This window comes from Esox lucius, chromosome 13 (genome assembly GCF_011004845.1).
Source record: "Esox lucius isolate fEsoLuc1 chromosome 13, fEsoLuc1.pri, whole genome shotgun sequence".
Lineage (NCBI taxonomy): Eukaryota > Metazoa > Chordata > Actinopteri > Esociformes > Esocidae > Esox > Esox lucius.
In genome coordinates, this window is record NC_047581.1 from 12,991,753 (window position 1) to 13,013,811 (window position 22,059).

Sequence of the window (22,059 nt, forward strand, 5' to 3'; positions counted from 1 at the left end):
GGGAGGCTTCTGAGTGTGTCGTGCAACTGGTTTTCCCTTAATTAAGGTTTTTTATAGAGTATTTTATTGACTTTTATCTGTTTGTATATTTTGTACAGGCCATACAAAATATATATATTTTTAAAATAAGTAATTCTTATTACCTTGCCTCATTACATAAATGTAAATCAAAAAAGAAAAACTGACCAACTTGAATTGTCTTCCTGCCCTCTCTCCATTGTCTTGGCGATTAATGAAAGATGCAGCCATCACTTTGACAGGCCTGCCAGGTCAGGAATGCTGAGAGTTGCCCTGCTTTGGTAGTGACCCCGTCTGTCACTCTGTCACTTTGTCACTCCCAGACTTCCAGGCTGTGGTAAATGGACGTAGACTTCAATCTGTCCAGCGACGATGCCGAGTGCTTAATTAAACTCTGTCTTGTTCAATCCCAGCATGCCACACAGTTAAGCCTGGCCGGCCTCAGGACACTGCTCCGGGGGGTGGGGGTGGAGGGGCAGGCGGAGGGTCGACCCAGCTGCCGGGGGGGGGGGCTCTGCTGTCCAGAGACGTGTTAAAGCGTGACGGGATAAGCCCCCTACTCACAAAAGGAACAGGCTAGCCAATGACGGACGTGCATGCACTCATTAAACCGGGACTGGACCTCTCCATGTGTGTCCGCATGTGACTGGACCTCTCCATGTGTGTCTGCATGGGACTGGACCTCTCCATGTGTGTCCGCAAGGGACTGGACCTCTCCATGTTTGCCTGCATGGGACTGGACCTCTCCCCGTCCCTCCCGCCACTGTTGTACGGCTAGTGCATGACGGTCAAGAGACTTCAATGCCCAGCTTAACATTTGTGCTAAGACAAACCCCTACGCTAGACTAGATCTATTGAAACCTTAAGTTCCATTACATATTTAGACTCAGATCGAAAGGTACTGTTGTTATCGGTAAACAGTGACTTAAAGATTTTTTTTCAGATAGTTAAATAAAGTGGGAGAGAGGAATGAGGATTGAGGCGGAAATAGACCAAAGTAAGAAGACCAGAGGGAGGATGGGTGTGGCAGAACGTAAGGGCGCTAGGGAAACAGACAGTCCATGTCAGGGAATCCAGTCCATGTTTTCCTGGCCTCTCTCTGCAGGGGAGATTATGCTGCCTTTACCCCAGCCAGCCCAGCTCTGTCCCCAGAGAGCTCACACTCTCGCAGGACTGACCAGGCATGGAGAGGCCACAGCACACTTCCAGCTAACTTCTGTTCGAGCAGGGAGCTGATCGGCTGGCCCAGAATGCTGGGTGGGAACACTGTGGACGAGTGACAGGCATCACCTCTTCAGTTGGACACAACAGGACTCAACGTGTCCCACCACCACCATGGAGTTTGGCGAGCTTTTTCCCGACTACCGAAGAACTTTGCTGATCACCTTGGTGCTGTTCGATCTGGGTAGGCCTCACTGTTGTCAACTAGAAGGCTTATGTCTGTAGGTTCCAGTGGTCTAATTAGTAATTGCGGTGTATGCCGGCACTGGTGTGAGTGTTTCAACGGGGATGTGAACGCTTGTGTGAGTGTTAATGGGGACGAGGTGAACACTCGTGTCCTCGGTTGTGTGTGTTCGTGTGGGTCTATGTGTGTGTGTGTGTGTGTGTGTGTGTGTGTGTGTGTGTGCGCGTGTGTCGAGGGGGGAGGGCATTAATTGGGCATTAGCAAGGCGAGACAATGTTACAGGAGGACAAGTGGTGATGGCCAGCTGGTAGTCAGTGTCTTATAGTGGATGATAATCTGAAAACCTGAGTGCCGTCTCCCTTCAATAAGTGAGTTACTCTTTAATTATACGGCCAGACATGCCTTAGAGGACAGCAAGCAAACCTTTGATACATATATGTAAAACAAGAGAAGTGGTAAAATGTCTGTCACCATAACAACATCCAACACCATGCGAAAGACTTTGACATACAGTGATTGGCTTGAACGCTTATCATGCATGAATGAATAGTTCACGTTCAATTAACACAATGAGATAATTGGTTTGTTTTTAATCCGTGAAACCATGGATGTCTTCTATGATGGGAGCAGTGGGAGCAGTAGGGAGGCGGGTATTGGGGTGCCGTTGTGTGGGGGATATTTTGAACCCCACCTAATGATGCGCTGACCCATTTATTCTGTGGCCCTGCTTGTGGGAAGCATCTGAACCTCGTTAAATTGAACAGGCTGATGGGATCGCATGTGGTGGCCATTGTTATGCATCACCATGGTGACGTGCTAAGAGTTTGGCTGCTCCGCTTTTTTGTCTTAAGAATGAAGAGGCGCGTGTTCGGGGAAGTGTGGAAAAACAAACAGTACTTTGGTATTGCGTAGCTCATTGAAAGAAACATGGTTGATTTGAAATACCATCTTAGCCGCAATATGAGTTCTTCAATATCAACCCACATGAATTTCAGACATTTACATTTCTGAGAGAACTGTGACTAAATATGTGTGAGTTTGTGCATTTTAAAGCCAAATGAATCACCACAGCGGAGTCCTTTGAGTATGAATAAGGTTTGGTACAAAGCGTGACACTGGCATGGCTGGTGGTTCCCTTTGGTGACCAGAGAAGGAATCTAACTATAACTTGTGTCAGAACCATTCAGGAGCATCTTCTCACATTTGTCATGGCAACACTGCCCTAAAAATAACTCTCAGTGTGGGTTGACATCTGACTTCACGGATTGTGGAAATAAATGCTCCTTATTTTGACAAATATTCCAACACAACAACCATTAATCATATCTTATATATATAGCCGCCTTTTGTCAAACTGTTAGAAGGAAACACTGACACACTCACTTTAGAGTTCAGTCTGGGAAACTTCTCGGCACATGTCAACTCGGGGTTCTGCGACTTTAGCTGCACTTCAATTAAGACCTGGCTCTATTCTGTTCATCTTGATTCTTTTGGAATAAGTGGTTGGTGAAAAGCAGTGTCAGAGAGCAACGCCTCAATCTGCCTGAAACCATGATCTATGAACTGATTCATGACACAGGAGTCAGCGATGACATCAGAGCCGTGGAATGTTTCATGGGGCAGTAGTCTGGCTGCAGCAGAATAGAACAGGCCGGAGCCCCCGACTGTCTCAGCCAATCACCATCCCTCCCTATGACTAGACGGCTATGGGTTCCAGGTACGGACGGACCCAGATGTTAGCCTGCACAACACAGTACAGTGGAGCATGACAACGATATCTGGACCGTCTTTGGGTCACTAATGTGGGATTAACACACGCTCTGTAATATAATGACGCGAGAAGCTTCAGAGCTGACGGATGAACAGGAGGAAACCAGTAAAACATTTCTCCGTGTCTGGCCCTCAGGCCGTTAGCGGAGAATGGGGAAATGGACGTCCAGTCAGAAGACCTCACAGTTGGAGACCATCAGTAGTTGGCGGCTGCTGACGCAGAGAGAGACAAGCGGAGCTAAAATTTGCCAAATATCAACAGTCCTATCCCCAACGCAAGGCTCACATAAGGTTCATCAAGGTGATGATCAGTTCTTTGAATCTAGGCCCTGAACCGGAGCAACGGCCTGCCCACCCTTCAGCTCTTCAGCACAATGGGTGGTCATGTCACATGCTAATGGGTGCCACCAGATACAGGTGGCTGATAGTCAGGGTTAATGTGGAGGTACCAGTATGGGTTAGGTGTGACACAGGAAGGAATAAAAGGCCTACTTAATCCAACAAACAAAGGAACACCTGAGAGGAGGGGTTCCAAATTCATGGTCCTGTCAACAAGGACTAAAAGGTATCGGGATAATTTTTTTCTACACTCTTCTACCAAGCCAGTGAAAGTGGATGATGAGTTAAGATGAAGTGTTGCCTTAATGGCCAAAACCCAAAGTCACTTCACAGACTCCCTCTTGGGGCCTGCTGTAGAGCTTAGGCTATGTCGGTACAGGAAATGTTACCATGGATGTAGAGGCTGGTGTTTTATGATGAGGGAATGATTTACAAGAGACAGAGAAGTATTCACAACGTGACCTTCCTGAAGATAAACTGTGGGTGACTCACAGGACAGAAACATCTCATGTCATATGTTACAAATCCCTGCTAATGTTAGCTATTAAACACAATACATAGTAAACTATACTAGAAAATAGAAAAACTATGATAAGCTATGAACTATAGATATCTGTGTTCATTAGGTCAGTAATACAATGAATACATGTAATTATATTTTTAATAGAATGCGTATTTATGTATGTGAACCCGCAGTGCGATCGCTTTCCATCATATAATAATTTTCACTACTGTAAGCGTATTATTTCTCCATATAACAAATTATTCATAAGGGAAATTGAGCAGAAACAATTGTCTGCTGTATCCCAAACTGTATTGTAAATCATAGCCAGGGTCAAACAGGATGTGGTTACGAAACTAGTGAATGGTGAACTGAGAGTGTATATTAGGACGGCCTGTGTGGTCGCCCATGTGGTCAAACCCAGGTTTGGAGTAATCAGAGTGAAGGGAACTTTCAATTATGTAGCATTGGGTGGCAGCTGCTCACAAAGAGGGTGTGTAATACGGTTACTACTGACACCATCTGCTGTGTTACTGTAAATCCAGACTAGAGAGAGGGTGAAGTGGGAAGGTTTACTCTAGGAGTGCTCTGTAAAGACCTCAAAAGCAGGGACAAGCAGAGGTCAATAGGAGCTGGTGTATTTGCCTACTAATGAGCTTGTAGGATGTCAAGCTTCAAAGAACTCTCATCACTAATACTTGGTAATCTCACTGGTTCTCCAACCCTGTAAATGACTGGTAGTTAAATCAACCAGTGTGAACGACAGGTTGTTATTTTAACCAGTGTGAAGGACAGGTCGTTGTATCAACCAGCATGAACGACAAGTCTTTATAACAACCAGTGTGAAGGACAGGTTGTTGTATCAACCAGCATGAACGACAAGTCTTTATAACAGCCAGTGTGAAGGACAGGTCGTTATGCCAACCAGTGTGAACTACAGGTCGTTATACCAACCAGTGTCAAGGACAGGTCTTTATATCAACCAGTGTTAAAGACAGGTCTCTATACCAACCAATGTGAAGGAAAGGTTGTTGTACCAACTAGTGTGAAGGACAGGTAATAACACGATTGTGCTCAAAAGTTTGCATATCCTTGGAGAATTGGATATATACGTACCATTTGTTAAGAAAACATGAGTGAGCAGGCAAAACACGTCTTTTATTTCTTATGGGATTCACATTCAACTGTAGGTCATAACAGAATGACACAATCATAAAACAAAACATGGCAACAAAGAAAAAAAACTTTGACCCCTGTTTAAAAGTCTGCATACTCTTAGTCCTTAATACTGTGTATTGCCCCCTATAGCATCAATGACAGCGTGCAGTCTTTTGTAATCATTGTCTATGAGGCTCCAAATTCTTGCAGGTGGTATAGCTGCCCATTCGTCTTGGCAAAATGCCTCCAGGTCATGCAAAGTCTTTGGTCGTCTTGCATGAACCGCATTTTGAGATCTCCCCAGAGTGGCTCGATGATATGAAGGTCAGCAGACTGTGATGGCCACTCCAGAACCCTTACCTTTTTCATCTGTAAGCACTGGAGGTTCAACTTGGCCTTGTGCTTAGTGTCATTGTCATGCTGGAGTCCAAGAGCGTCCCATGCGCAGCTTTCATGCAGAAGAAGGCAAATTGTCTGCCAGTATTTTCAGATAACATACTGCATTCATCTTGCCATTAATTTTCACAAGATTCCCCGTGCCTTTAAAGCTCACACACCACTAAAACATCAGTGAGTCACCACCATGCTTCATGGTGGGGATGGTATTCTGTTCACTATAGGCTTTGTTGACCCCTGTCCAAACATAGCACTTATGGTTGTGACCATAAATCCGTATTATGGTTACAAGTGTGCCAGAAGCTGTGAGGCGTTTCAAGGTGTTGTTGGGCATATTGTAACTGGGGTTTTTTGTGACATTGGCGTAATGAAGGCTTCTTTCTGGCAACTCAACCATGCAACTTTTTAAAAGTTTTGTTGTATTGTGCTCATTGAATCAACCACACTGACTTTTTCCCGAGCAGCCTGTATTTCTTCTGAGGTTACCTGTGGGTTTTTCTTTGTATCCTGAACAATTCTTCTGGCAATTCTGGCTGAAATGTTTTTTGGTCTACCTGACCGTAGCTTGGTATCAAGGGATCCCCAAATTTCCCACTTCTAAATAAGTGATTGAAGAGTACTGACTGGCCACTATGTGATAATAAATGGCTTCATATGATCACTATCCTTCAACAAAAGACATTTTTTTTGCATGATCAATCATATTTTCAAAATCAATGCCATCCATCCATCTTCTTCCGCTTATCCGGGGCCGGGTCGCGGGGGCAGCAGTCTAAGCAGGGATGCCCAGACTTCCCTCTCCCCAGACACTTCCTCCAGCTCTTCCGGGGGGCACCGAGGCGTTCCCAGGCCAGCCGGGAGACATAGTCCCTCCAGCGTGTCCTAGGTCTTCCCCGGGGTCTCCTCCCGATGGGACGGGACCGGAACACCTTCCCAGGAAGGCGTTCCGGAGGCATCCGAAACAGATGCCCAAGCCACCTCAGCTGACCCCTCTCGATGTGGAGGAGCAGCGGCTCTACTCTGAGCTCCTCCCGGGTGACCAAGCTTCTCACCCTATCTCTAAGGGTTTGCCCAGCCACCCTGCGGAGAAAGCTCATTTCGGCCGCCTGTATCCGGGATCTTGTCCTTTCGGTCATGACCCAAAGCCCATGACCAAGAGAGTAGGGACGTAGATTGACCGGTAAATCGAGAGCTTCACCTTGCGGCTCAGCTCTTTCTTCACCACGACAGACCGATACATTGACCGCATTACTGCAGAAGCTGCACCGATCTCCTGTTCCATCCTTCCCTCATTCGTGAACAAGACCCCTAGATACTTAAACTCTTCCACTTGAGGCAGGAACTCTCCACCAACCTGAAGTGGTCAAGCCACCCTTTTCCAAATGAGGACCATGGCCTCGGATTTGGAGGTACTGATTTTCATCCCAACCGCTTCACACTCGGCTGCAAACCGTCCCAGTGCATGCTGAAGGTCCTGGTTAGAAGGGGCCAACACGACAACATCATCCGCAAAGAGCAGAGACGAAATCGCGTGGTCCCCAAACCTGACACCCTCCGGCCCCTGGCTGCGCCTAGAAATTCTGTCCATAAAAATTACGAACCAGAACCAAAATCAATGCCAAAATGTCAATTTCTGCCAGGGTATGCAAACTTATGAGCACAACTGTACATACCTGTATAATGGACACACTGCTTCAGAAGTGACTATCTTAACTCGGTTTTAAAATCTGAACATCGACAAGGCCTACTTATCTGAGAGGATAAGTCTCAGTTATGTTAATAATTGTTTTTCTTTCCGTTTTCCTACAGGTACGCTGTTCACTGCGTCAGCAGACCTGTGCCTCTCAGCACCGTGTCAGAACGGAGGTATCTGTACAGACAACACGGGCGACTACACGTGCGTCTGCCCGACATGGCCGGTTCGTTACTCGGGCAAAGACTGCGACGAGCTCTACGACCCGTGCGCCCACGACGCCCCCTGTGCCAACTGTACCAGCACGCTGGGCACCAGCGACTACACCTGCCACTGTCCCCCTGGTTACCAAGGTGAGCAGTGTCAGCAGGGGATCGGACACTGCTCAGAGGAACCCTGCCAGAATGGGGCCACGTGCGTGGGCATGGCAGAGGGTTATGAGTGCCAGTGTGTCCCGGGCTTCAAGGGGAGGGACTGCGAGGAGGATGTCGGTGACTGTAAGTCACAGCCCTGTCAGAACGGCGCCATCTGTAAAAACGTGCCCAACGGGTATCAGTGCTTCTGTGTCCCGGGTTTCCAAGGCTTCCACTGCGACCTGGACATCAATGAGTGTGTGTCGCGGCCGTGTAAGAACAATGGGACCTGTGTCGACGAGGTGGATCACTACAGATGCAACTGTGTGCTGGGCTACAAAGGTAAGATAGCCTCTCTGTTTAGGTCAGCTTATTCCACCGCCTCTAAAGCGAGAGGTAACCTCTTTCTTTCAGTGCTTCGACGTTCCAACGGAGCTTAGCAACTAGAAATGACCAATCAGACATATGAAGAGCAGACAACATCAGTTCCGAGCCGACTACTTTGCCAGCCAGGCTGGCCCTCGGCATAAATTAAATAAGCGGCCGCTTACGGCCCCCGACTGCTAGTGAGCCCCAGACCACTAGGGGAGAGGCCCACAATAAAATTTTGCTTAGGGCCCCCAAAAGGCTAGGGCAGGCACTGTTGCCCGCCTAAAAATAACACAGCAATCAGGAACAATTAAAGGAGCGCGCTTACTGTCACTCCGTAGGACTTTTTCTCACGGCGGTACCATCGTCTGTGCGTTGTGTGTGTGGCAGGGGTGAACTGTGAGGTGGAGATAGATGACTGTGAAGAGGAGCCCTGCCAGAACGGTGCCACCTGCCACGACCACGTGGCCACGTACACCTGCGAGTGTACGTCCGGATACGAGGGCGAAGACTGCGAGCTGGACGTTGACGAGTGCGCCAGCGAGCCTTGTCTGCATGAGGGCATGTGTACCGACCTAGTGGACAGGTAAGGCGGCTCCGAGTGTCTGCCCTATCATAGGCTGGATCAGCTGCTTAACCCCAATGTGTCGGCGAGCAGTATGTCAGACGATGGATCACGTCCAGACAGTAAAGTTTAACAGTGCAAGGATAAGGATTAATCGGCTTATTGGGGTGATAATTACTTGTTAGTTGGGGATGTTAGGAAAACCTGAAAAAGAGCTTCATCAGACATGGGCCGTGTGTCATCTTCAGGTGGAGATGAGTTAGATCAAACAAGTTACATTCCAATAACAAAATTGATCGTTTAGTGGAATGTGTCCTGTTTCGCAGCCTTTTTTTCAAATAGAAACAATGTGGTTTGTTGGTACGGTTTTGACTTATTCCGGTCCGCTGATAGCTGTTCCATCCAATGAAAACATTTATAGATGTAAGCGGGTGTCATTTCACTCACATCACAAAAACAAAAGAAAAAAAGAAAGTAAACCTAAAGATCAGAAAGGATTTATCAAGACATCACAGTTTCTTGAATTGGTTATTAATGATCTTTCTCACTTCCTCAGCTATGAGTGTGACTGTAATGGCACAGGCTTCACAGGAGACCAGTGTGAAGAGGACATCCCTGAATGTGCTTCTGATCCTTGCCAGAATGGAGCCACCTGTGTAGACGGGACCAACCAGTATGCCTGTTCCTGCTGGCCAGGTACACACTCCAAATACCCTCAGTACACACTTCTCCCCAGATGAGGGAGTTGCAACTTTAATTATCAGTCATAACGTCAGGTCACGTATTTGCCAAGCATTCCCTACACTACAGGAAGTATTACTCATGCAGTTACGGATGGCAAACTTTTACCCCAAAAGTGGTTTTACACCACAACGCCATCTAGTGTAGGACGGTCGCAGCTGGAGGGCCGAACAATAATGAAACAAGGACATTCCTATTAATGTTATTATTTTGGTGTTTTAAACACCTCGATTAATTGGTACGATAGACATGTATTGAGCAGTGTGGACGACCTAGCGTGTGGCTCTGTTCCTACTCTGCTGTGTTGCAGGTTATGAGGGCGATCACTGCCAGGTAGATGTAGATGAGTGTGAACTGGAGCCCTGTGAGAACGGAGGAGAATGTTTCCAGCGCTCCGAGCTGCTGCACTATGGCGTGCTGTCTGGACTGAGGAACACGGAGTTCAACTATCAGGAGGCAGCAGGGTTCCTCTGCCACTGTCAAGCTGGGTTTGCTGGTAAAGCAAAATAGGGATATAAGCACACTTATGATCACTGAATAGGAATGGGAGGTTTTAATTGGAATGGGATCTGTTATTGTACTCAAAGGTAATTTGAGTTGAGGGTTTTTCATGGCCTGTCTAATGCAGGAGAGAGCTGTGAACGGAATGTGGACGAGTGTGAGTCGGCCCCGTGTCAAAACGGAGGGAGCTGCGAGGACCTGGTCAATTCCTATGAGTGTGCCTGTCGACCTGGATTCACAGGTAAGACTGTCCCTCTGCTTTACTGTGTAATCACATAACAAACACCAACATACTAATTCAGACAGATTGCTAATGCAAAAATAAAGAGGACATTTTAAAAAATGCCATAGAAAGTGCATTCAAAGCAGGGGCACCTATACATGATAATCCTTGTCGAATAATGGTGTTGCGTATTCCCATTGAGTTAAAGGCAGAATCTATGCCACAAGGAATTAAAGCTGCACTAGAGGCTCGTGGTGGCCAAAACCCTACTTCCAGGTTGTCATATTCATATGTTTTGGTATTCATATTCATATGTTTTGGTAGTCATATTCTTATGTTTTGGTATTCATATTCATATGTTTTGGTATCCATATTCATAACTCTTGGTATTCATATTCATAACTCTTGGTATTCATATTCATATGTTTTGGTATTCATATTCATAACTCTTGGTATTCATATTCATGTTTTGGTTGTCATATTTACAACTCTTGGTATTCATATTCATATGTTTTGGTATTCATATGTTTTGGTATTCATATTCATATGTTTTGGTTGTCATATTCTTAAGCAAAGCACACAAGCCAAAATTATTATTTGAATGTTTCACCTTGTAAAAAGAAAGAGCTATTAAGTCAAATAGCATCAAATGCAGCAATCATGTAATAATCATAGTAATGGTTAAAGTGTGTTAATATTTATAGTACAGACAATAATCTTTGTAAAGGTTTTGACTGAGCAACTACATGTTTGTTTTTCGGTGGATTAGTGCATGAATGAGTTTGTTTGCCCAGTTGAGTCGGGTTGGTGAGGTTGATCAGGCGTCTAAAGGTCTGATAGCTTGCGAGTCTCTGAGCCTCTTACTAAGTATGACTTAATGCGCTGGTACCGTCCCTGTGGGTTGACAGTTGGTCAGGGAACTCATGGCTGGCGTTGCCCCAGTAAATGGAAAGAATTATAAACTTGACACTTCCTTTACAAAAGTGTACCTGCTGAATCATTAAATCTACAGTACGGGTATGTCTGGCTATATGTAGCGTAGGTTAATGTAGTTCTTCTTTTGGCTCTATATCAACTACAAGACACCTATTTCAGCACATTAGAAGTATTGAGACAGTTGGCTTGACTGATGGTTTTGCTTAGATAAATGTGTTCTGTCAGGCGTAAGAGAGCTATACTATAATTTATAGTACCTCATAGTCATAGTCTGATTTCTAATCTAAATGTTTTTACTTGAAAGAAGAGCCAAAAGAAGAAGATGAAAAAGTAAATGTCACAATAATTACAGAGGGTATTGAATATACTGTACGACCAGGTTGTCATAAATAATAACTTTGCTCTCAAACAATTTCCCCGGTTAAATAACAGTTAAATCAAACAAAATCAAAAAATCTCCTGGAAGACCACCCATTTATATTTCGGATGAACAGTTAATAACTCTGAATAACAACAGGATGAGTGTATCTCCAGTGTTTGTGGGTGACTTGCCACACACAAGTGCTTTGACAGGGTGGGTAGCAGCCCAGATGGAGGGGCTTGGGCTCTAGAAGAACCACAAAGCCCATTAACCCCACTGCCATATGTCCAGTGTCCTGCCCAGGCATTTAACAGAGGCCTCTCCTGCAGTTTACCAGAGATTACCAGAATGCTGCTTAAGCCTTATGAACCCCTGATGAATAAAAGCAGCCATATGAAAGACCCTCTCAACACAAAAACAAAGGCTGTTACCAATTAGCGCAGAATGCTGTGATTCATCTAGTCCCCGACGATTTGCAGTGTTAGCATACTTTCATATATTGCAAAATAGAGGGAAATAAGACACGCACAACAAATGATGCAACGTATGACTGCATATTCATTGTGATTCCGTCTAGGTCCTTCACATGTGAAGATACTCACGAAACAGGTTCATCCAATTAAACACTGTAACCCCACCCAACCCCCCTCCCCAGGGTCAGTCCAGGAGGGTACAGCCCCACGCCCCGGGAGTCTCGCGGTTAGAACGCTGTCTGCCTCTAGCGGGCATCCGTAAAACATTGATCGGGAGGGACTGCAGCATAACATTCCTGTTGTCAGCGGTGACAGGAGCCAGCTGGGTGGGAGGGCTGGGCTGCTGAGTGGAGTGAGGGGGAGTGAAGAGGGCTGGGCTGGTGTAATCACTTCTGCCTGCCTGGTACAGGAGGGAGTATATGAGTGTTACGGACGGTGTGTACTCTGTGACTGTGTGTTATAGAGAAAGGGCACAAGTTAGATCTCTTCTGGGGGACCTGTTTGGCTATGAGTCTGGGAAAATGAAGGAGCTACAGATACTGCTCTGGCTGGCTGTGTGGTGTTGCCCACTGGGACAGACAGGTAAAGAGACACCTTGGACCTGAGAAAGGCAGCTGGGAAACTGTGTTTATTGGGGGGGGTGAGAGGGCTGACATGGGGAGATGCTGTGCGGAGAGCCGTTAAGCGGGGTTTGCTGGTGCATGAACCTTCTGGGCTCATTGCTTTAGAAGCGTGTCATAGTCTTATTGAATTGCTCTCGTGTGAATAACCTTGAAATATTCTCCATAGCAATTGCTTATCTTTAATGCAATTTCACTGTGATGCAGGAAGAGAAGGAATAACTCGGCTCGTGTCCATATCAATATATCAACTGTCAGAACAATTGAAGTGACAGTTATTAATTGTGTAGAAAACGTTTCAATCCTAATCAACTGTAGGCCATTTGCGTAAGCCATTTCCTCATAAGTAAAGGGCACAATCCAATCAAGCGCTTCCTAGAGAACCTCATGTGTGCCAGTGTAGTTAATTGCATATCTGATTATCTGTGTGGCTAATGGAGTCAGTGTCTTGGTGGGATGCCGCAGTGCAGAGAAAAAATATGGCCAAACTCCTGAGCCGGATGAAGTACTGATGGCGTGTTACGTCTCATTCCAGGTGTGCACTGCGAGGTGGACATTGACGAGTGTGAGAGCGACCCCTGTCAGAACGGAGGCTCCTGCGTTGATGGTGACAACTCCTACACCTGCCACTGTGTGGGGGCGGAGCCAGGGGAGGACCCGTGGGGTGACCGCAACTGTGACGTTCGTCTGATTGGCTGCAGGGAACACCAGTGTGACAACAGGGCCACCTGCGTGCCCACCCTAAGCGGAGAACATGAGCACGGACACGTCTGCCTCTGTCCCCCGGGCTTCACCGGGAAGCGCTGCACTGTCCCCACCACCTTCTCCTTCGAAACGGATGGCCACATCGTCATCCGGCTCCCTCATATGGCTAACAGTAGCACGGGAGAAAACACCCCCTCTCTGCCACAGCAGGCGCTCTGCGTTAAGCTGCGCTTCAGGACCACCCTGCCTGACGTACTACTATTCTACAGGGGGACTGAGGACTACTTTGTGTCCCTGGAGATTGTGCAGGGTTTCCTCCAGGCTAAAGCTAGGTCAGGAAAGGACTTAAAGGCCACCTACCGACTTCCTGTGAACGACGGGGACTGGCATGAAGCCAACGTGACCATAGACGAGAAGCTGGCGCTGACGGTTAAAGGACCGGTCTGTGACAACGACGACGGGTGCAAGGTGGAGGATGAAGCGCACAACAAACTCATCTTCCTTTCCGGACCACTCCCTGAGGTCTTTGTAGCGGGCGTCCCCGAGAAATATCTGGATAACACGGAAAGCAGGAAGGGTTTTATTGGATGCATGGAGGATCTACAAGTTGACCACCTGCTGGTAGAGCCTCAGAATATCTCGCTGGAGCACTTTCGGAGCATGAAGCTAGGCTGCAATAAGACGGACTGGTGTCATCCTGACCCCTGCAATCATCGGGGTCAGTGTGTTGACCTGTGGACAAACTTCAGATGTGTGTGTAATCGACCCTATCACGGCTCCCGGTGTGAAAAAGGTAAGAACTGAGCTTACAGCCAATTTCCCTCGACTCTGGTTTGTACAGGTTTCGTCACTCACGGACCAAACCATTGCTTTTTGTCGCTTCCTTCAGAATTCCCTTCATGGACATTCAGCCATGAAGACACAGTGAGCTATGCAGCCTTCAACTTCAACGAAACCGACAGGGAGAACCTGAGCATCTCCTTCTTCCTGCGCTCCCTGAAGCCCAACGGCCTGCTCCTCCAGCTGAGGAGAGGGAGGAGGGCGTACCTCTCCCTGTACTTGCGCGAGGGAACCCTGGTCATCAACAGCCCCCCCACCACTCTGTTCTCCAACGGGTCCTATATCACCGGCGGGAAGAGCGAGCCGGTCTCCGTGGCACTGGGGCCGGACCAGGTCCGGTTTAGCCGGGCCGGGCCACAGCTCCGCCTGGGGAAGGTGAGGATGGAGCGTGGGGATGTGGTGTACCTGGGGGGTCTGCCCCCGGGGGAGACCACAGCCCCATGGGGTGGTCACTTCAAAGGCTGCCTGCAGGACATCACCCTGGACAACATGCACCTGTACCCCAGCCACACCAACCAGTGCCACGCCCCCAACGAGCACCGGTGCTTCTTCCCAAACAAGGCTGAGAACGTGTTGGACGACTGCGTCAGCGATGAGGCATGTGAGGTACAACGACGGCTGCTTTTTCTTGTTTTTGGGGCGTTTCACTGTAACTGCAGGAAGTTGGTTAAACTCCTCCAGACAGTGATGCTGGTAATGAATGTGTCTACATTTGTCAGGTGACGGTCCTGAGAAAGACTCTTTAACTGACATTGATCTCTCTGTTTATGTCAGCCCGGTCCCTGTCAGAATGGAGGAACGTGCACGGTCACCTGGAATGACTTTGAGTGCACCTGTCCCATGAATTTCTCCGGCAGGAGGTGTGCCACTCGGGTTTGGTGTGTCAGCGACCCATGTATGAATGGAAGTCGGTGTGTGGATCTAGTGGACGGTTATGAATGTACGTGGGTTTCTTTGATTTATTTCCATTGGATTTATATTTTATTTCCATTTTCATTATTTACCATATTCTCTTATCCAAAGCGGCTTAAAGTAGCGAGTGCATACATTTGAATAATTTGAATAAAAATAATTATATTTTACCACCTTGCTGATACACTGCTCTCCCCACAGGCCTCACCAACTCCACCTTTAAGAACAACGCTCTGCAATTCACGGCCAGTGGCTCGCTGGTCACCGCGGTGAGCAGTGTCTCCATGGACATACGGACGCGGGAGGAGAATGGCGTGCTTCTGCGGGCCGCCAACGGAACCGAAGTCTTCTGCCTGGGTCTTCTCAACTCCTCCCTACTCGTCAAACTGCAGAGCGGCAGCAGCCTGGAGCTGCAGGCGTTCAGCAGTGACATGCTCATCTCAGATGGAGCCTGGCACCACCTCCACTTGGCCATGGATGACCCCCTGCAACCTGTGTCCCGCTGGCGCCTCACCGTGGACGGGCGCTGGGCGGGAAGCTCCCGAGGCAACGCCAGGCATCTTAACTTCCTCAACGATGCCACAGTGTGGCTTGCTGAGAACTACACGGGCTGTCTGGGTGAAGTGAGAGTGGGGGGGGTCTATCTCCCCCTGGTGGATGGCCAGGACTCCCCCCAGGCGGCCCGATTTATCCGGCGGAGTGGTCAGGGGCCCAAGGTGGGGTGTTTCGGTGAAGATGTGTGCCTGTCCAAGCCCTGCCTCAACCAGGGCATCTGCCAGGACCTCTGGAACATGCTGACGTGCAGCTGTGCCCCAGGCTGGGAAGGACGACTGTGCCAGAGGGACACAGACGACTGCGCTTCGGATCCCTGCGCTCATGGCACCTGCACAGACCTGCTGGCAGACTACCAGTGTGAGTGCCACAGAGGATGGGGGGGCAGGGATTGCAACGAGGTGGTGGACAGCTGCCAGGGACACAATTGTACGAACGGGGGCTCCTGCGTGAGCGAGATGGGCACCTACCGGTGTGTCTGCCCCCCTGGATACACTGGGAACCGCTGCCAGTGAGTACGGAAAACTATATACCCGGGACATGTTACTGAAAGTATGTGGAGACGCTGTAACAACTGAATGAATGTGTTCCACAGGTCCAGATTTGACATGGAGACGTGTGATGAGACCAAGTGTGACAATGGCGGGATGTGTTTGGAGGGGATCTGGGGCATTAATTGCACCTGCAAGCCAGGATACACTGGGGACTGGTAAGATCATTAACTTATGTTGAGTAAGTAGGTGTGTCCAAACACTTGACCGGTACTGTATGTTGACTAAATAGGACTACATGCATTCCCTATGGATTGGGTGTACCCTATTTCCAGGGAAGTGGCCACGGTTAAAATGCTGTCTATGCCAGTGGATGGACACTGTTTGAGTTCTGATAGTACATGTATGTGGAAGGCTGTGGTTCTACTGTTGTGTCAGTGCCGTGTTTAACTCTTCCAGGTGTGAAACAGACATCGATGAGTGTGAGTCCGATCCCTGCTTTAATGGTGGTACCTGCCTGGACAAAATCAACAGTTTCCAGTGTTTGTGTGTGTCAGGCTACAGTGGCACACAATGTGAAAGCAATGTAAGTGACCCAATCTCCACAATACACCCAGTAACCAACCGACTCTACTGTATCTAATCAATATGTCTATCCTGTAGACATTTAAGCTGTATGAATTAGGCTGCGTTTTAACTAAACATGAAAATCCAAATAGCCACTCAGACACTGCCTAGAGTTTCTCACTTGTAGGGGATTTAGCTAATTCATTTTGTCAAACAATTGACATCTGCATTCATATTTTATCTCCTGACAAATAGTAAGGTAATACATTTTCTACTTATTACCATTATTTATAGAAACTGAGGAAATTCCTTGCTATTGTGATCACCTCAAGAAAACCCACCTACCCAACTATTATCATTTTTTCTAGATTTTGTTATTGATTTGTCTACATGGAAGACATACTATAGGACACCCTAATCAGCTTCAGTAGCACTGCCTTAGCTATTAATTGTCTTCAGAGCTAACCAAAGTGGTAGCTAATTCAGCTAATTTCATCCAGTGGGTTTGAGCATGGCCGGCTACAAGTAGTGAGTAGCCTTGTAGATAACGTTAGGTATGTAGCAATTTTTTTTTAGCTATTATTGAAGTATAACGTTACTGTACATTTAGCTATGTACCTAGCTATTTACCTTATCAGTCTGATCCACTGGTGCTTCTTAGCTTCTTTGTTGGGAAACCAGTAAAACGATTTGCTATTACTCACTCCACAGAGATAATTACAACCTGGCACAAAACACTGAATTGGGTAATCACCTAATCAGTACCTCATTAAGTAAAATGAGGTGTGCCTGTGTTGGAATTTAACAGACACTGGAATGGAATGGCTGGCATACATTTAGAGATGCTGATTTAAGAAAAATTAGGAGCGGTCTCTTTTTTCCAGAGCTGTATAGTATTAGTATTTTTGTATTACTGGTCTCAGTCTACATATCTTCCTTGAGACTGACCAAAATATTAAGGGGACATTGTCTTTATGATGACAAAAGCTAAAGTTACTCTGCATTTTTTATGAATCACATATTGGTACCCCAATAACCTTGCTGTAGTTTCAAAGGTTTCTAAATAGAAAACAATGATCAATTCTAAATTGAAAAATCGCTAGATTATGAAAACCGAAAGTACCTTGCTGTAGTTTGAAAGGTTTCTAAATAGAAAACAATGATCAATTCTAAATTGAAAAATCACTAGATTATGAAAACCGAAAGTACCTTGCTGTAGTTTGAAAGCTTTCTAAATAGAAAACAATGACCAATTCGAAAAAACTATGATAGCGGCTGAAACTTAAGCAATATAATCTATTCTATTGGGCTAACAAGAGTAGAAGAGTACTTGTGAAAACTCACAGATAGGACTAAAACAGAATTATCTTAAACTGGAGTAAAAAACATAAATCTAGTTTAACACATCAGAAGAATACAGACACCGCAATAATGTAATTGCTGAGGTAAACTTCTCATGATAATTTAGGAGTACATATACTACAGCGAAGTAATGGCGGGACCCTCGAGCTGCGGCTCTTCCGTGCGTGCACAGTTAATTTGTGTATATCTTCCATCTGGTGTGGCATTTGAATTGAGCAATTGCGTGTATTGGAGTATTATTGTTTCTTCAGTTTAATTCTGAAATATTTGGAATATGGTTTCCGAAGTGGTGGCAAGTAATGACATCATAAGCAAAGTACTGTAGCAACGAAAATAGGAGTTTAACTTTTTCTGTTGTAGTTACGTAAGATCGTTACCAAACTGGTATGAACGTTTTTACATTGTCAATACGTCATTTAATTACGTTTCTAAAACGTCCTGAGCAGTTGAGGAATATGTGGTCATGCAATTACCTTCGGACAACGTTGCCACATCTTTGTAAGAAGGTAATTTCACGACATGACCAATCCACTACATCACGTTTGGTCGTGGTTACGTAACGTGTTTGCTGGGTAGTTACCAAACAAAGTTATGCTAGCCAGTATCTTCCCGACATCAGTTATTGCACCCCAGATCTATGTGGAATCTCTGTGAGGAGATAGGCCAGATGACTTGTATTTAGTTGATGATTGGACATTACAGAAGGCAATGCTTGATGGGATAAGTAGTTAATTTTCCCACTGACTCTCAAAAGGTAAAATTAATGGGTCACGTGACCCACGGAACCAAGATGACAAAATATGGGCTGTTCCACTTTCCAAGTCGGTACAATCTGACTCTTTTGGTTTCCTCCCCATGCTAACCTGTCCAAACACCAACTTAACCATCTGTCATTGGTGTGTCGAGGTGCGTGAATAAGGGAGCCAAACGCAGGGAGGTAGTTACTCTTCTTTCTTCTTTCTTAATAACAAAAAATGGCACACATAACAACCAGAGCGCAAAAGCGTGCAACAGCTTTGCAATTACAAACACCAAACATAGAACAATACCACACAAAGATGCCCAGAAACAAGGGAACTAATATAGGCAACCTAATGAGGGAATGGACACCAGGTGTGTGCAATAACAAGACAGGACAGTGCCGTGGGAGGAGGAGCGGCGTGGCTAGAAGGCCGGCGATGACGTGCGCCGAACACCACGTCGGGAGGGGTGGCGCGCGTCCTCCATGCGCGTCCTCCACGCGCGTCCTCGTTACACCACCCTTCATTGAAAGTGAATGTTTGGTCTGCATCGGAAGCAGTTAAAACGTAGCGTCAGTGCTGTCCTCTTTATTCCATAGGTGTTTATATTACCATAATAGTGCTGATCTGTGCTATCCTGCTCCTTCCCTTCTGTAGCGGCAGGAGCACAGGAACCGTGTTCCCTGGCTGGTGGTGGCCATCCCTTTGGCCAGCCTGAGTGTGCTGCTGGCTGTGTTGGCCCTGGTTTTCATGGTTCTGACCGCCCGCAAGAAACGCCAGTCGGAAGGCAGCTATGACCCCAGTGCCCAGGAGAGGGCAGGCGCACGGCTGGAGATGGGCAGTGTGCTCAAAGTACCCCCAGAGGAGAGGCTCATATGAACATGGCACACGATGGGAACAAACCACTCTACCCAGCTGCAGAGACGCACAGATTGGCCAGACTCATGGAGGGGTGTCCAGGGGGTGATGTAGACATCATGCCCTGACAATAGTGCTGTGTCATGCAGCTGGTTGGACCCAGAGCTGCTTCGGCCGTAGGAGGTGACGGAGTCTGACTCAGAGATAGGGAGGGTGGAGGCTGAAAGAGCCTGTCTTCTACCTGCGAGTCTCATCAGCTGGTCCCCTCCCTGGACTGATGGACCAGCATCTACCAACAACTACCTGTGAACACTGTTAAACCCACATTGATTAGGAAATGTCACACTGAGACTGATGGTAATACAATATGTTTCTGGATGTGCACTAACAGGCAAACCACTACACCAACCATGGGCTATTTTTTTTTACTTGTAAATAATTCTCTCTATTTTCGAAATATACAATATGTGTTTGTTCATGTGCTAGAATCTGTAGATTGGATTGAGACCACTTTAATGCTATCTTGAAGTATTCAAGATGCCACAGTATTCAACAGGTCTCATTTAGCCAAACATACAGTCATGGGGTTACACAGGGTTACACAGTTCTAGTGATTTTACTCTTTTTTTGTTAAAAAGAATAATATATTCTGTACAGAGGATTAAGGATCTTACAACCATTTCTGGAAATCTAGGAATTTTGTGGAAGTGGCCAGATGTTTGTAACCCTACACGTATCCTTTGCTCAGCAGTGCCACTAAACAAGCCAAGTGACCAATTTATATTCTCACTGTCCAAAGGTGCTGAAGTTAAATACTGTGCTGTAGTTATTTTTCTGTATGTTTTTTCTTATACTATAGCCTAAATGAGCTGAACAAAACTAAGGCTATATATTATTTTTTTAATGGAATTTGCTTGATATGACATTCATTGAAGACACTTGAGGCAAATCAGTGAAAGATACATTTTAAATATCAATGAACGTCCTGTGATGATTGTATAGATATATGTGTGTAATTTTGTAATGACAAACTAACAGAGTACCAGGCAGGCTGACAGAAATACACTTCCAGGTAAACTGGTTCTACTCCTTTACTGCAGGGCTAAGAGATGTACCAGAGAAAATGGTACTGGGTATAGGCTGATGTCAGCTCTGCTCAATGCTGGATTATACAGAGTACATTCCAGGGTTGGTGTCAATTCAGGAAGTGAATTTTGCCCAATTAATTCAGTAAGGGAATTGACAATTATATAATGAATTGAGTCAAACTGCTACTCTCTGTATGCACATCTACAACTGTGGAACTACTGGACAAATCAGTATACCAGCTGTGAACAGTGTAAAAGGAGCTCACACTGGACACTCAAGCCGCACCAAATGCAGCTTAATAGTGTGTGATACTGGGTCGGGCTGAGGTAGATTACACTGGGGTGTGCAGGGAGTGTTATGGGATTATTCTGTACAATGCGACTGGAAAGCAACGCTGTTGTATAATGAAATTGTAAAGATCAAACGTTTCTATTGGATTTACATATTTAATGATGGAAAAGAGGTCTTTAGAAGGATAATAAAATACCATGAATGAATGGATTAATTGGATACATTGTGGTTTGTGAATTGTCTCTTCGAAATTTTGATTGTTAATTTTATTTTGGAGTCAACAGTCATCTTAAAATAGTTTGATTGCTATTTTTTCCAATAGAATATAAAAAATCAATGTCCATGGTTTGTGTCCATAGTATTAATGCAATTGTGCCGAAGGGTTTCCATCCCACAAACCACTAGGAGCTCTCACATATGTCATACTGTCACTCACAAGCAGATGTCATTTCCTCTCCCAACAAAACACAAAGGCTGGAAATGGGACCTCTCAGTGCATAGAACCCCTCACAGAACAGTTATTGTCATTACATTTGATGGTTATGGATATGTAGAAAAATGTGGTTGTCAGAGAGATTATAAGTTATTGTATAGGTATCTCAGTCTCTGTCACTCTCTCTGACTCAGCATTGTCCTCCCTCCCTCCCTCCCTCCCTCCCTCACTGGCCTCTTTGATGAATTCCTTTGTGTCTTTGTCAGTGTCCCACGCTCAGATCAGTGCAGCGGTGGTCAGTGCCTCTCTAATGAACAGGACGGGAGAGGGAGGGAACACTGACTGGCTTCCTCCGTGATCCACAGCGTGGGAGGGAGGAGGCAGGAATGTTGGGCTAGAATCCACACACACATTCACACCGGCAGCTCCAACTGCATATACAACTTCCCAGTTAAACACAGTATAAAATATACAGTGGGGAGAACAAGTATTTGATACACTGATTTTGCAGGTTCTCCTACTTACAAAGCATGTAGAGGTCTGTCATTTTTATCATATGTACACTTCAACTGTGAGAGACGGAATCTAAAAAAAAATCCAGAAAATCACATTGTATGATTTTTAAATAATTAATTTGCATTTTATTGCACAACACAAGTATTTGATCACCTACCAACCAGTAAGAATTCCAGCTCTCACAGACCTGTTAGTTTTTCTTTAAGAATCCCTCCTGTTCTCCACTCATTACCTTTATTAACTGCACTTTTTTGAACTCGTTACCTGTCCACACACTCAA

At 46.1% G+C, this 22,059-nt stretch overlaps 1 protein-coding gene across 1 annotated transcript; it reads left to right on the forward strand.

The window, feature by feature from the left end:
- The first annotated feature begins 817 nt into the window (after window positions 1-817).
- LOC105014149 (protein crumbs homolog 2) lies at window positions 818-21,049 on the forward strand. Its single transcript, XM_010876201.3, has 13 exons — window positions 818-1,423; window positions 7,398-7,976; window positions 8,394-8,589; window positions 9,125-9,264; window positions 9,620-9,805; window positions 9,938-10,051; window positions 12,959-13,921; window positions 14,018-14,574; window positions 14,743-14,908; window positions 15,082-15,943; window positions 16,028-16,141; window positions 16,383-16,509; window positions 19,250-21,049. The coding sequence occupies exons 1-13, from the start codon at window positions 1,354-1,356 to the stop codon at window positions 19,469-19,471; spliced, it is 4,296 nt and encodes a 1,431-aa protein (XP_010874503.2). The 5' UTR covers window positions 818-1,353; the 3' UTR covers window positions 19,472-21,049.
- Window positions 21,050-22,059: the final 1,010 nt, after the last annotated feature.

Coding starts and splice junctions, on each gene's coding strand:
- LOC105014149 (XM_010876201.3), top strand. CDS start 1,354: ATGGAGTTTGGCGAGCTTTTTCCCGACTACCGAAGAACTTTGCTGATC. Junction 8,590..9,124: donor TGTACCGACCTAGTGGACAG/GTAAGGCGGCTC, acceptor TCACTTCCTCAG/CTATGAGTGTGACTGTAATG. Junction 16,142..16,382: donor CCAGGATACACTGGGGACTG/GTAAGATCATTA, acceptor TAACTCTTCCAG/GTGTGAAACAGACATCGATG.